At 42.4% G+C, this 15,409-nt stretch overlaps 1 protein-coding gene across 1 annotated transcript in view; it reads left to right on the plus strand.

The window, feature by feature from the left end:
* Positions 1-15,409, plus strand: part of itga1 (integrin, alpha 1) — a 48,876-nt gene that overhangs the window by 25,091 nt on the left and 8,376 nt on the right. The window contains exons 4-17 of the mRNA XM_063889940.1: positions 3,004-3,092; positions 3,918-4,032; positions 5,489-5,616; positions 6,800-6,948; positions 7,409-7,559; positions 8,210-8,384; positions 9,050-9,123; positions 9,889-10,036; positions 11,052-11,197; positions 11,804-11,947; positions 12,042-12,293; positions 12,788-12,918; positions 13,403-13,578; positions 13,762-13,913. Coding sequence (XP_063746010.1) covers positions 3,004-3,092; positions 3,918-4,032; positions 5,489-5,616; positions 6,800-6,948; positions 7,409-7,559; positions 8,210-8,384; positions 9,050-9,123; positions 9,889-10,036; positions 11,052-11,197; positions 11,804-11,947; positions 12,042-12,293; positions 12,788-12,918; positions 13,403-13,578; positions 13,762-13,913 — 2,030 coding nt within the window. The remainder of the gene's footprint in view (positions 1-3,003; positions 3,093-3,917; positions 4,033-5,488; positions 5,617-6,799; positions 6,949-7,408; positions 7,560-8,209; positions 8,385-9,049; positions 9,124-9,888; positions 10,037-11,051; positions 11,198-11,803; positions 11,948-12,041; positions 12,294-12,787; positions 12,919-13,402; positions 13,579-13,761; positions 13,914-15,409) is intronic.

Below are 15,409 nucleotides of genomic sequence, written 5' to 3' on the forward strand. Positions count from 1 at the left end.
TACTGTAGTATATTAAATTATAACATATTATATTCTTAAATGCTAAAGTATATTTAATTTATAACATTATATACTGTATATTCATATGTTATTCATATTAATAAATACCAATGAACAAAAAGAGACATCCAAAATGAAGAATGAGATGGACTCTGTCTCTGCTTATATAAATATGTCCGCCCGACGCTTAGTCTTATACTGGTTTGGAAACCCCTGCTGTTTGCTTATCTTGTTGGCTAAAAGCGGGGCGACGTCTTTATGTAAACAAATGCAATATTGAGGCCAACAATAAATAATAATCTGTGACTTTATTGTGTTTAATTTAGTGTGTTTTAAGTGTCTGTCTGGTTCTCCTCTGGAGGAAGTGAAGCATCAGGACAGGAAGACGTTTCCTCCTTCCAATTATATCTTAATTAAACACATAAACATGACCGTGCTCCCGGTCAGCCGTGTGCAAAGCCTCTGCAGAGAGTGTGTGTGTGACTGTGTGTGTGTACAGTAAATTCATACTTTTCAACTCAGCTGTTCACACCTCATGTTTATCAGGAAGCAGGAGTTACAGTTGCCCTTCTGTTGGTAAATTATGAGGCTGGGAATATTCCACCTCCTCCTCTCAGCAGAGGAGAGTCTGTGTTTGTTGTTATCTTGAATGCCGGATAAAAACCAAATCTAGTCCAGTTCAGTCTGGAAAACATCCAGCGGGAAATGATGGAGGCTGGCAGCTCGGAGCCAGACGACTCTGCAAACAACTCGAGGACAGAAAACAGCTGTTCTTTATTTCATGTGAAACTTATTCAGATTTTAGGGCAGCTGAGCAGACAGGCCCTCTTTGTTAGAATATTCAAATTTGTAAATACTATAATAGAAAAAATACATGAAATATAATAACGTAAAATGATAATAATATTGCTTCATTAATTAATAAATAATAAATGATGAAAATAATAACAATAATAATAATAATGATAATAATGTTAACATATTAAATTAAAATAATAATGATAAAATCTACAGTTATAGTTAAATAATTAACAAAAAATAAAATAATATTAATAATAATAAAAATAAAATAATATTAATAATAACAAAAATAATAATATAAAATAATAACAAATATAATAATATAAAATAATAACAAAAAAGGAATTTTAGTTAAATAATTATAATAATAATAATATTAGCAAGAAATATGTAATCAAATTTAAATGAAATATACATTTTAATGAATTAAATTGACCATTATAAAAGGTTTATCGGTATTTAGTTTGATTCCTATGGACATTATTGTATTAGTCCAGGAATGGTTGCCATATATTTAGGAAATATTGAATAACGGTAAACCTGAGATTCTCCACGTCGGATTTCTGCTGACTCATCCCTCTGTGCCCATGACGACGCCCTCTCTGGCTCCACACTGCGTTTACAGTACAGACCATAATGAGCAGAGTTGTGTGGTTTCATGTTGTAACTCTTCATCACGTTTCAGACCCACCAATGAAATCGAAAGGTGGAAACACCAGGACGATGACGTGTGATGAAATATGGGCGAGAACGTTTCAACACGGAGATTAGTGGAGAACGTGTTTACGCTCTGTTTGGAAAATGAAATCAGAATGATAAACAGGAACACAAACTGTCGCCAGGCGGATTACCAACCCTGCTGCAGACTGTCAGACTGCATCAGCGGAGGATTGGTCAATAAACTGAAGCTGAAATACCAATTAAACTGTAAAAACCAATTAGAGATAATTTAATGAAGAGTTTGTGGGATTGGATTTGACAATACCTCAGGGTAATGTAAATCAGAATAAAAACTCTATTTATTCCAAGGGAAATCCTCTTTTTATTTGAATCATTTTGGAATAAAACAAAAAGACAAAACAAAATAGAATAAAAATATTTATACAAACTAAGTTAAATTAGCCATTTGCAAAAAAAAGTCAAGTAAAATAATATATATACATAACAAGGTCAAATAAAATGTCCAACAAAGGAAACATATATATATATTTATACAAATCAAAAGGTTAGTAAGAATGTGCAATAAAATATTTAAAATAAATAATATATTTACATAAACATAAGAATATAAAATGAAATGTTCAATAAAAGAAACACTTAAATTAAATAGAATTAAATATTATGTAAATCAAGAAGTTACAATAAAATGTCCAAAATAATTAAATAAATGTGAGAATAAAAAACAAATACAAAATTGTGTGTGTGTGTGTGTGTGTGTGTGTGTGTGTGTGTGTGTGTGTGTGTGTGTGTGTGTGTGTGTGTGTGTGTGTGTGTGTGGTTTGTTCTGATAGCTTTCCGCAGTGCACAGAGGACAGAGTGTGTTCTCTCCTCTGCAGCTTCACGTGCGCGGATCATAAGATGCTGAATCTGAGTGCACGTCCTTTTGTCAGACAGTGGGGCGATCAGGAGCAGCTGATGTCCACGTTACATGTGTTAGTGTGTGCATGAGAGACGACTGAGTCTGCAAAGATCTCAGCTGATCAGACTACTTCACCCACAGTTAGGGAGAAAGCGTGAAGCTGCATTCACACAGAGAAGAAGAAGAGGCTGAGTTTCAGTCATTAAAGGTCACTAACGACTAACAGATTTGCTGCACGACTGTTCGAAAAGGAGTTTCCACCTGGGGATTTGTAAAGAGCTCCACTTGAAATTGAAATGTCATGTGAATGAGTTTGTGGGAATTTGTGGAAAGTGAATCGGAGCCAAGTCGAAGCTAATTTTAGCCACATGTTTGTGATTGCTTAACGATTCAAATCCTCCATTTCTTTATTCTGTTCATCAGAGAAACATGTGCCTCTTTATTAACCCCCAAGAGCCACACACTGAGAGGTGCATTAATGAAACTAAATGCTATGTTATTGCATTTCTTTTTTATAAACAGAAGTAAGGACAGTTCTCTTATGGGAAAATCCAGAAGAGGAATTCGTCCAGCTGTTCTCCCTCTCTGTTTGTCTCCCTCACCCATATTTGTCTTTCTTCTAGAAAACACAACAGTTCCCAACATACACGAAGTAAAGGAGAACATGACCATGGGAACAACGCTGCTGACCAATCCCAGCGGAGGATTTCTGGTGAGGGGAAGTTCCTCTGTATAGCACTCTTTAAAGAGCAAGACACACAGAGACTGAACCGTGCAGAGAGTGTGTGTTCCCTGGACCTTTAGTCTCTGTGGAGGTCCGCATGTCCTGGGAACGAAGCGCTGCAGAAAAGTACAGAATGCATGAGAGAGGTGCTGACTGTGAGTTATGGATCTGAACTCCAGGAAACTTGTGCATGATTAAGAAATTTGCAGGGTGACTATAAATATATTCATGCAACTTGTTATTTGGTCCAATATCAGCTGCACAGCTGCGACACTTCAACCGTTTGTAACACTTAATATGAGGGTTAAATAGCTCTTGGTGTATAAGCTCATATTCAACACAATCCAAAATCTGAGGTGCTTTAAAACACGTTGCATGAACTCATTTTGTTATATATAAATTAATCCTTTTTTTGGCAGATTTGAGTAAATTATTCACTTTAATCTGAGAAAATATCCACATTTTCTTCCAACTTCAACCTTTAAAATTCAGAGTTTTTTCACCACTTCTCCATCTCCATAAGGACTTTATGTTCAGTGCTTTCTCATGCATTTTATTTGGAGCTTGCACTCCCTCCCACTGTGGAGAATGGACGGGAATCAATGGACATGAGGCTTACAGATGATTAGATGTTGTTATTGTTGGTAGTTGTATTCCCCTCTCCTCTTTCTCTCTGAAGACGTTTGAGGAGCTGTGTGTCTGTCCTCAGCAGCCTCCTCTCACCCGTGACCTCACACTGTCTGTAAGATATACTTTCCTACAGTTGTTTATGTGTGTGTGTGTGTGTGTGTGTGTGTGTGTGTGTGTGTGCAGGCCTGTGGTCCTCAGTACGGCTACATGTGTGGGCAGCAGCAGTACATCTCCGGCGTCTGTGCGAACGTCAGCAACTCTTTCCAGATCCTCAACTCCGTGGCTCCGGCCGTGCAAGGTACGCCGCCTGTCCTTTCAAATAAAACACCTCCGAGAAGAAAGACCCACCCGGGACGTGACGGCCTCTGCACAAATGACCCGTCAGAGATAAGAGATTATAATCTGCTCTTCTTGGTGGTACCACCCAGACCCCCCCCCCCCCGCCCGTCAGAGCGGAGATTAGAGCGTTTCTCTTAACGTAAACTCGTCTGCAGTTCATGCCCAAGTTAGGAGTGGAAGGAACAATCTCTGAGAGGAGGGAGAGTAAACAGACTGCAGACGTGTTTCTCTTTCTCTGATTCCTGACGTACATATATACTCAGAGTGATCATACAGTGCTGCAGATATATGCCTCGAAAATGCCTCGTCTTTTAAAGTAAATATAAGGAATGACAAATAACCAAAGAGTTAAGGGAACTCAATCTGCATGCAGTACGCAGGTTTTACAGATGATATCATTTATAAAAAAACACATGAGCCTTTTTTGTTTGTAGAAGTTCAATGCAAACATGACTTCACAAAGCATTTAGCTGATGCTTTTATCCAAAGACACTTATCATAAGTGCGAGAGAGAGAGAAGCAGATTGGCAGAGGGTGCTGGAGTGTGAGGTTTGAGCATGTCTTGGATGTAGGATGGACCAGAACCCTTCACCAGCACGGTAGGCCAGTCCCAGTGGGCGGAGGAGAAGCGTAGGTTGAAGGCCAGTCGGGCTGCAGCATTCTGAATGATCTGTAGAGGTCGGATGGCGTTTGTGGTGCTCTAAATAACCTGTAAAAGATTGAGTCTAACGCCTAAACTATTCCCCTAAAATTCCTCAAATCATCCAGTAAATCAGCGTAGAGTAAAAGTCAACATCATTTTGTTTGGACAATAATTTCCTCTTCAGATTCATCCTGCGACCCCCAGGTTGCTGCTCCACTTCATTATATTTTGATTTAGAGATTCTGTTTGCTGTGGGCTCCATAAACAGGAAGAGGATGAGCTGCAGAACCTCGTTTCCTTCTCTAGTCCAGACCACCGCTGCAAAAGTAGAAATGCTTCAGTCTAAAAAGCCTCCTGTACGGGGTAAAGCCCTGAATGTTCATTGAGCTGTAAGTAGTTAAAGTATTAAAAGTGAAAGGCAGAAAGAGATGTGTTATTATAGGATGTTATATAAAGTCCTGGTTGTGTTGTAGGTAAAGAGGAGATAATATGTGAAGTACCAGGTGCTTTATTTTTCAAACTAAAGGAACTATGGCTGATAGATGAATGCAGTGGAGTAAAAAGTACAATATTTGCCTGGAAAATAAAGTAAAGTAGTAGAAAAAAGTCAAATTAACTTGGAAAAATTGTGTAAAAATGGTACTCAGTTACATTCCACCCATTATAAATCAAATATATTATTATTAATGTGTTTAATAAAAGGCTTTCTCTAGTCCAAAAAGCGACCTGACCATTAAAGTATGAATATAACGATCAATGAATTTTGTTCCAGAGTGTGCGAAGGAGCTGGACATCGTGTTGGTTCTGGACGGATCCAACAGCATTTACCCCTGGAGCAGCGTCATCGAATTCCTGATCAAATTCCTCAAGAACATCACGATCGGACCCAAGCTCTCTCAGGTCGGTCTGCAGAGGAAGAACTCCTCCGTCGTCTTTGATTCTATCCCTAAAAAAGACATTATTAAGTCGATATCTTTTTACCTTCGGCTCCTTGAAGCGTGGCCGTTGTGTTGTAGACAATAAAACCAATGATCTAATTATAGGGCGGCTGCAGAACTGTGCATTCCTTAGGTGTTGCATCTTGCAGAATCTACGCAACTGTGACATGCATGATCCAAAATGGAAGTCATTTATAGAATAACGTGCCTAGAAATGAAGGATTTGACTGTTTCCAGTTGGAAAATGACTCTAATTATGGGTGTTTACATCCCAGAATGAAACATGCATGGATATTCGGGTGATATATAACATGGATCTGACAGAAACAGCATGAGTTTGCAGCTCAGTTTTGCACATTACATTACATTTGATGACTTGAAGGCCCTTCATTATTGGAGTTTTCCACCCTGACTGAACGTTCACAGAGCAGAGGGAAATTCAGTCGCTAGAAAGAAATTCCTTCGGAGTATTTCTGTATTTCTGGATTTGGTGGTTGGGTTTTATTATGGTTACATGGATGTGTCCTGGAGGCGGCTGCAGTTTTCCGGAGGGGAAACACTGGGAAGCTTTCCCACTGCGGAGCCTCGTGGTTGTAAGTCACATCTTCCATGGCTGCTGAACTCCTCTGAATAAAGAACATGTTGTCATACCGACCCACCGCAGCCTCAGCAGACTGTCTGGGAGGAAGACAGAGACGAAATAATAAGGAAAAATAAACGTTAATGGAGGTTAACGTTTATAATAATGTGTTTAAGGCAGAGAGAAGGCCAAATATTCTCTGATTCCAGCCTCTGAAATGACAGAATTTGCTATTTTCTGATGTGAAATGTCATGCAAAGTGAATATTTTACGGTTATTTTTGACTTAATTGATAATAAAATGCAACAGAGCAATAATTCAGATGATCAATTAATTGTTTTAGTAGCTTTTCTGTGAAAAAAACTGAAAAAATACCAATTATTCTCTGATTCCAGCCTCTGAATTTCTCTGTTACATATTATATTAAAGTGTGTGTGTGTGTGTGTGTGTGTGTGTGTGTGTGTGTGTGTGTGTGTGTGTGTGTGTGTGTGTGTGTGTGTGTGTGTGTGTGTGTGTGTGTGTGTGTGTGTGTGTGTGTGTGTGTGTGTGTGTGTGTGTGTTGCAGGTGGGCATAGTGTCTTACGGAGAGACGGTGACTCACCGGGTGAATCTGAGTCAGTTCGACAACACTCAGGATCTGGAGAACTTCGTGACGGATCTCCCTCAGCAGACCGGCTTCAAGACCATGACCTTCCTGGGCATCGACACGGCCAGGTAACACACGATGAAGGACAAATAACAACAGACAGTAAACAGGGTCTCCGATGTTTCAAACCAAACACACACGACATGCAGAACATACTTATTGCTCCCCCTCTTTGTTAGGGCTTGTTTAATCGTGTTGTGTTGTGCCACCTTGTACTGGTTTGTAGCAATAATCTCCCTCATTGATCTAGCTTTACACACTCCCTGTGTCCCCTCTTCAATGTGTAGGGGGAGGGATGTTTTTATTCAAAGGCACCACAGAGCAGTACATGTGTGGTTTTGTTCCGGTGCGAGTCGGAGGGAGACCAAAGTGTCTGCAGAATATTTGAAGTATATCAGAGTGCCTGTCAGTGACATGTGTGAACGCTCAGCTGCAGATCTCTGTAGCTGCTGTAACACGCGTATTAAAGCAGGTGTCCCATAAGTTTGTTTTTCTTTACTGAATATTTAAACTGTTTCCACCCGTCAGGAAGGAGGCGTTCATGCCGGAGCGCGGCGCTCGACCCGGGGTGAAGAAGGTGATGGTGATTGTGACGGACGGAGAGTCACATGACTTCTATAATCTGGACAAAGTGATCAGAGCCTGTGAGAACGACAGCATCGAGAGGTTCGGCATCGCTGTGAGTCCAAGAAACCTTTATTTCTGACTAAAAACCCAGGAAAGGGTCTTTATTATTTATGACAAGGACAGCTGGAGTGTGCATAGTTAGAGATCACAGTGCAGTCTAATACCAGGCTTCATGTTTCAGAAGTTCTCCAATTTACAGGGCGAAGTCAGAAACTTCAATATCTTTTTTATATTGTGACAAAATGTTTGGTCCGTCAGAATAATCAGACAAATCTCCTTCTGACTGGGAATGTCTTGGAACGCCTCCTCAAGTCAGAACAATAACTGTTGAACTACTTTAAGCTATAAACAGCGACTGATCATCACGAAGGCAGAAAAACCTCTGGGGAAATGAACATCTGAGGAGCACTTGAATGCACCGTTAGCCTTGGCAGGGTCAACGCTTTCCGAGTGTAAATTAGTTAAAATATTAAAATATCAAAAACCAACATGGATGAAAAAGCTGTACCATCATAAGGATCAAAGATTTTAAAGAAATGAAAAAGAGCGAGGGACTGCTGCGAGAACATCCGCCTTCCAAGGCAAACGTTGTTAATGCTACTCAGAAAGTGAGTTTTTATTGGGGGTTGTGCACTTGAAGCACATGCATTATTTGAAACGTGTCCCTCAGATACTCTTTCAATGCCCTGCTGTTTATTCCAGGTGTTGGGAGACTACAACCGTCAGAACAAGAGCTCAGAAGAGGTGAATAAGTTCATCAATGAGATCAAGTCCATCTCCAGCGAACCGCAGCACGATCACTTCTTCAACGTGTCGGACGAGGTGGCGCTGCTGAGCATCGTCGACGCTCTGGGGAGCAAAATCTTCGCCTTGGAGGGTAAACACTGTCCCTGTAAACGAGACACTGCATGATGACATAATGCACCCGCCTTTGTATCCCTTTATGTTCGGTCAGTTTGCTCTGACAATAAATCTCTGATGTAAATAACGTTCATTCGGGGTGATGGAAAGGATGCACCTGCAGAACGGAGGCCATCTCCGTCCTGCTAAAGTGGAGAGACAGTGTGTCGCCCCCCCCCACACACACACACACACACACACATTTACAGTGTCTTAATTTCCTGCATGAAACTGGAAAAGATCAGATATTCACTTCTAGACTCAAACAGGAAAGTTCAGGATGTCTGGGGAACTTTTTGAAATGCATGCCACCCTCGATCTGTTATTGGTACAGCTTATCTGCAGCGTGTGTGTGTGTGTGTGTGTGTGTGTGTGTGTGTGTGTGTGTGTGTGTGTGTGTGTGTGTGTGTGTGTGTGTGTGTGTGTGTGTGTGTGTGTGTGTGTGTGTGTGTGTGTGTGTGTGTGTGTGTTGCATATGTACAGTATTACATGCATATTCATTTAACAACACTTCTGGTGAAAATTGGTTTGTATGAGGCTGAATGTCGGGGATGACTTTAGTTGTTGTTGTTGTTTGTTTGTTTCTTTGTTTCTTTGTTTCTCTCTCTTTCCGTTGCTAAATGACCAACCCTTCATCCTCAGCTACAACCGGAAACTTCACCACCTCCTTCGGGATGGAGATGTCCCAGGCCGGCTTCAGCGCTCACACTTCCAAAGTGAGTCCAGAAAAAACAGGCCTTCTTTGTTTTTAGTTCATTTTCAAATATAAATATAAACCATTATAGTAAATTGTATTTATTTGCCTGACATTTTGAGACAAAGTCTTATCTTAAGGAATTATATATTTTAAAACCATTTATCATAACGTTTGTGGACGTTTCATCATAAGATTTGACCTAAAGCTTTGTTTACGAGCTGTATTTTCGGCCCTCCTGCATCAACTGACTTTCCTTCTGGGGATATATTAATATGAATTAAGCTCAAATGAAACCCCCCTCACTGAGCAGACACTCTGACTCAGCCTGTCTGATGCTCTGTGTTTGGTCTGATTGCGCGAGAGATTGTGAGGAGGAAAAAACATCGAAAAGCAAACACGGTGCAGTCAGATGTTTGGTCACGGTGGTAAAAACAACGTGTTTGCTCGGTTTCATTCATTAGGTATTTCCTTTGTCTATTTAAACCCTCTTCCTGCTCCTGACTCACATCTATCTGCAGAGGGAGGCCTGTTTAAGGGAAGGACACTCTTGACACGGTTTATTGTGACTGATGACACGCGTTACATCCTATCTGACCCGCCCTCATGACTCGTTTCCTGCAGACTAAATAAAGACCGTGATTTGATCTTTTTCAATTATCACTATACCACGATTTTAAATGTAAAAAATCCCTAAAAGCCAGTATTTAAAATAATCAGCCACATATCATTATCCTCTACCCCTCCTCTCCATCTAACACGACCCCCCCGCTGTGCTTCCCTGCAGAACGGCTTGTTACTGGGAGCGGTGGGAGCGTACGACTGGAACGGCACGGTGGTGATGCACATGGCTTCAGGAACCATCGTTCCCGGGAAAACTGAGTTCTACGACCCGGAGACCGAGGCCGGGTACGAGGGGCTGGCCGGGTACCTCGGTGAGTCCGCTCGTTGTGTTAGTCAGGGGACAAATCATGAGAAAAACTCTCTTTTTTTATGACTTTCTAAAATATATTTGGGTATCTGGAGTCCAACAGATGAGAGACATCACCAGGTCAGTCGTTTGGGAGTTTTTCGATCATTTGAGTTTTGTCAGGTTTTCCAGCGTTAAACGGTCTGTTGGAAACTTCCTTTAGTGTTTCTTCTGCCGGTGCATCCCTGCAAAAATACCAAAAGCATGCACCTGTTGTGAGCAGAATCAGATAAACAGAATACACTTCTTTAGTGCATGGATAGCTCTAAAGCTGACGGGTAATGTGTTGCAGAAGCAGAGAGATAAAGTTTATATTTCAAGGGATTATTTTCTGCAGGATAAAACAAAGATCTGTTAAACATGTTATTTGTGTCTATCTCCAGCAGGCTTCCCTCTCTGTGTCTCATAAATACCACACACACACACACACACACACACACACACACACACACACACACACACACACACACACACACACACACACACACACACACACACACACACACACACACACACACCCACTCTTTCCTCTGCTCGTCCTGCTGCCTTTTATGGCTCTCAGCGCAGCGGCAGCATCTTCATATCCACTTATTTAATCAACATGTCGTTAGGAGGAGCAGAGCGGGTCCCGTACTGTAAACTCAGCTGACTGCAGATTCTGAGTGTGTGTGTGTGTGTGTGTGTGTGTGTGTGTGTGTGTGTATGTGTGTGTGTGTGTGTGTGTTCCTGTCAGTTTCCAGCAGGGTTTTACAGTTTCCTCAACACTCTGACATGTAAACAGTGTCTAAGAATACCCTTCAAAGAGAGTGTGTTTCTCATGACGTCAGTAAATGATGCTCTCACACCTTCCTGTAGTGTTTGCATTGACTGTATTGTGTGTGTGTGTGTGTGTGTGTGTGTGTGTGTGTGTGTGTGTGTGTGTGTGTGTGTGTGTGTGTGTGTGTGTGTGTGTGTGTGTGTGTGTGTGTGTGTGTTTGCAGGATACGATGTGCAGTCGGCCTCCACCCCCAATGGAGTTCTGTACATCAGTGGAGCGCCGCGGTACAACCACACAGGAAGGGTGGTGATCTACCGTCTGGACCAGAACAGCAACGTGGTGGTGTCTCAGATTCTGAAGGGAGAGCAGGTGAGACCAAGCAGAGACCAGACCCTCTGATCATACTTCCATTAGTCTTAGAATAAGCTGTGCTGCTTTCTCTCCTGACTTTATGACCTTCAAATGATTAAAAAAATCAAATAGAAAAACTATCATCTTTAAAAGTTCCCTTCAAAATGAGTTTGGTGTGTCTGGATTTTTGTTTTACAGCGATTTTACGTTTTTATTATCTCTTAAAACAGCTGTTAAAAGTTTTCCAGGTAATTTATGTGATCATATCTCAGTTCTTTGTGGTAATAAGATCATTCCAGCCACGTACGTTGAGGTGCACCTCTCTCCCGTGTTTCTAAGTACAGTGACGTTTTCTTCCAGATTACTTTACATTTCTTCATGCACTCTGAACACAAAGTGCACATATTGTTTGTTACACCTCATATGGTCAGTCGTAAATGTGAGGAGTCTCTTTGAGCAAAGAAAAGGAGGTCCTTAAAACAACAAGAACAAGTGAAATAATTCCCTGACAATAAATACAGAAAACAAATCAAATTCGTTGAAGAGTATTCTGTTTTTTCTGCACGTTTTGTGTCTCTGTTTCCTGAATGATCGTCATTGATTGTGTTGTTGTTGTGTTTGCAGATCGGTTCGTACTTCGGCAGCGTCCTGCAGACGGTGGACGTGGACAGAGACTCCGTGACGGATCTCCTGTTAGTGGGCGCTCCGATGTTCATGGGGACAGAGCGGAACGAGCAGGGACAAGTGTACGTCTACAAACTCAACCAGGTACTGAACGCTCGTTAAGATATGGTGTGTGTCTTTAATTGGTCAGATTGTGGTGATGCATCCTCCCATTGTCCTCCCCTTGTGTCTCCCCCAGGACAACCAGTTCGAGCACCAGTTCACCCTGAAGCCTGTGAATCAGTCCTGCTGCACGACTCACTCAGAGGGCTGCACCAATAAGAACGAGCCGTGCGGAGCGCGCTTCGGGACGGCCATCGCCGCCGTGTCCGACATGAACCTGGACGGCTCCAACGACGTGGCGATCGGCGCGCCGTTCGAGAACGACCACCGGGGCGCCGTGTACATCTACCACGGAGAGAAGAGGTCCCTGAAGGAGAAATATGTGCAGGTGGGAAGAAAGACTGGAGGAAGTCTCGAGGAAGAAAGGACCAAATGTGCATCTGAAGTTCACTTTTACAGCGATAATATTTCTGTTTCACGGCAAAAAACATGCATATAAGCAAATCCTTTTACTGTTGTACATTAAAATGAGTCCTCTGAGTTTATTTTAGTACTGAATACAAAGGCTGGTGCAAAGTTGCTAAAATGAGGCTCAATGAATACAGTCATTATAAAAACTATGAAACATGTTTTATTTATTAATACTGGAATCAATTTATCTTACAGTTAGTTAAGAAGCAGATATTTTAATTGCAAGGAATTGTAAATATAAGGCACTTTCTCAACTTGTCCTCTTATAATGAGCTCTAAATTCACTTATTTAAGTTTAAAACTACAACATTATTATCATTTTGAGGGTTTTTTCATTAATACCTGCTGTATAATGCTATATCGCCCACATTTATGGGAGAAATAACTTCTCTTTATCGTGTTCCTCTGCAGCACATCCCTGCAGGAGGCGACGGTGTGAAGGTGAAGTTCTTCGGTCAGTCCATTCACGGCGTCATGGATCTGAACGGGGACGGGATCACCGACGTTACCATCGGAGGTCTGGGAGGGGCTTCTCTCTTCTGGTGAGAAATCCTCACATAAAAACACCCACTCCTTCCTCCTGACATCCAGAGTATGTCTGCGTGGTTTTTACGCCGGGTTTAGACAGCTGTGCTCGTCCCGCTGGAGACCAACAACTTCCTAATGATCTCACGCCCTCACAGTCCTCCCACTCCGCGGTTTAACTTCCCAGTTCTCCCACAGAGTCTGAGCTGAGCTGTGTGAAAACTCCCACCTCCCAGGGGGCTCGGAGTTTAAATAGGATCTGGCAGCAGGCCGGAGCTGCTGGCTGTGTTTTAGAAAAGCTGTAACGGTAGAATGGAGAGGCCAAGTTTAACAATCGAGATGCATCCGTTTGTTGTTCCTTCATTTGAGAAAGTAGAGGCATTTCAACACACATTGGAAATTGCCAGAATAGGTCTTCCATACATCGCACGTTACAGGTTTATTGCTCAAGACACACGGACTGTTTTTCCGGAGTTTCTCACGTCTGTTTTCTCTCTCCAGGTCCAGAGACGTCGCAGAGCTCAGAGGCAACATGACCTTCGACCCCGTTAAGATCAATCTGCAGCAGGCGCAGCATCAGTGTGAGCACGGCGGCCGCAAATCTGTGTGTGTGAAGACGGAGGTGTGCTTCGTCTACAATATCAAATCTGAACAGCTGGCCGAACACCCTGCTGCAGGTGAGCCGTTCATTCATTCATCTAGAAGCTACGAGGGAAGTGGAGTTCACCTATTTTTAGTTAATTGGGGGTGAGTCAGAGTCAAATCTGGCAAATAATAATCAAAAATAGTTAGATTTGTCCTCCTCGCTGTCAAATGCTGTGTTTCATAAATAAATGTTCCTTTCCTCTCGTGTCCTGCAGTTATGCGCTACACTCTGACTCTGGATGCTCTGCGTGCGAAAGCGAGGGCCTCGTTCATCGACTCGGACGAGAAGAGCGACCGCAGGGTCACCAGGACGTTCAACATCAGCCACAGGCGGAGACAATGTACACCAGAGACCTTCATCATGTCGGCAAGTGCTCTGATCTTTTATGACTTACACATGGGGGGGGGGGTTACGCTCAGACGCAGCAATTAAATCAACTTAATGACGACAAGTTCTGTGACGTGCATCCAGCGGAGTTCTAGGAGATGAAGATGGTGTTTTTGAGCCAGAAAGGAGACAGGACGAGGTTGTTATGCAGAGCAGGAGACGTGAAGCAGACATGATCAAAGCGTGCCGCGAAACAGCTGAGTGATAAATGATCTGCAGGCACTTTTTGAGATCTGTACAGTGGCCAACAGGTGCAAACGAGCTACAGCTTCAGAAACGATGCAGATATGAAAACAGAAATGTTCCAAAACTCATGAAGAAACATCTGCAGCAGCTCTTCAACTCCTGCAGCATCTAGAGAACATTCAGCAGAGGAAACATGAGCAGTTTACTAAAAGTTGCAGAAACCAAACGCTGCAAGAAGCTCGAAACACAGCTAGAGACCAGGGGACACTCTTTAGTGTCCCCTGGTCCCCTGTCGTGAGTTTTGGTAAGTGTAGCACTTTAGCACCTGCAGGCCATCGTAGTAATGAGGAGACAAAAGAAAACAGAGGGACCTAACGAGCACATGACACTCTTCATCGCACTTTAAATCTGTGTGTGTTACACTGCACCACCTTCTGTATGAACTCTGCAGCAACGTGACTTTAAAAGTGCACAAAGTTTTCATTCAAGCCGCTCGCTGCAGCAATGGATTCCTCTGATTAGCTTCCCCAAGGCGCGAGAAAGAGGAACTAATCAGTGGAAACAGCTGTTGTTGCTCAGTGATGAATACCTGCTCTGTTCTGTTGCACAAACTCTCAATAACTTCCACTGAAGTCTCCAATTTGTCCCGGACACAAAAAACACATCACGACATGTCTGAGGTGGACCAGACCCAAATCTGAACAGATCTGAACAACTGCAGTTCTGAGATGAATCCAAGTCCTGAAGACGGGTTTAAAACTCACTGAGTAAAGCCTCCATTGTGACTGAGCATGTGCTCTTCATGTTTAGCATCAGCATTTAGAACGATAGAGACTCGTGGTGAAGCTTTACGTTATGCACTACATGTCGTCCTGCAACTTGAAGCAGCACAGATTTAGGGAATGCAATGCGGGTCTACCGCTGTAGTCAAAACTGAAATATGTTTGCAGCCATTGAGTGGGTTGCTATGAAAGAGCGTGCAGACATTCAGGATGAGCCGTACTGACTTGTGATCCTCTGACTGTGAAAGCCAAATGCATTTGTTGTGGACATGTCCCAAACACCCAGTCCGCTGCCAATCCTCAGCCAACAATAGAGCTCTTTCAGTCATTCTTTTACATCTGTTGGCACTATCAAATGCTTGTACTTCTGCTTGTTTGTTCTGACTTACAGTCTGAATGATAAGCATGTGGTGCATTTTGGTGCTTCTCGGATGCACCAATTTCCCTGATTTGGAAAGTGGTTCTCGGTGTGTTAACTTGTGATGTGGAAACAACACGGACGCTACA

This window comes from Eleginops maclovinus, chromosome 8 (assembly GCF_036324505.1).
Source record: "Eleginops maclovinus isolate JMC-PN-2008 ecotype Puerto Natales chromosome 8, JC_Emac_rtc_rv5, whole genome shotgun sequence".
Lineage (NCBI taxonomy): Eukaryota > Metazoa > Chordata > Actinopteri > Perciformes > Eleginopidae > Eleginops > Eleginops maclovinus.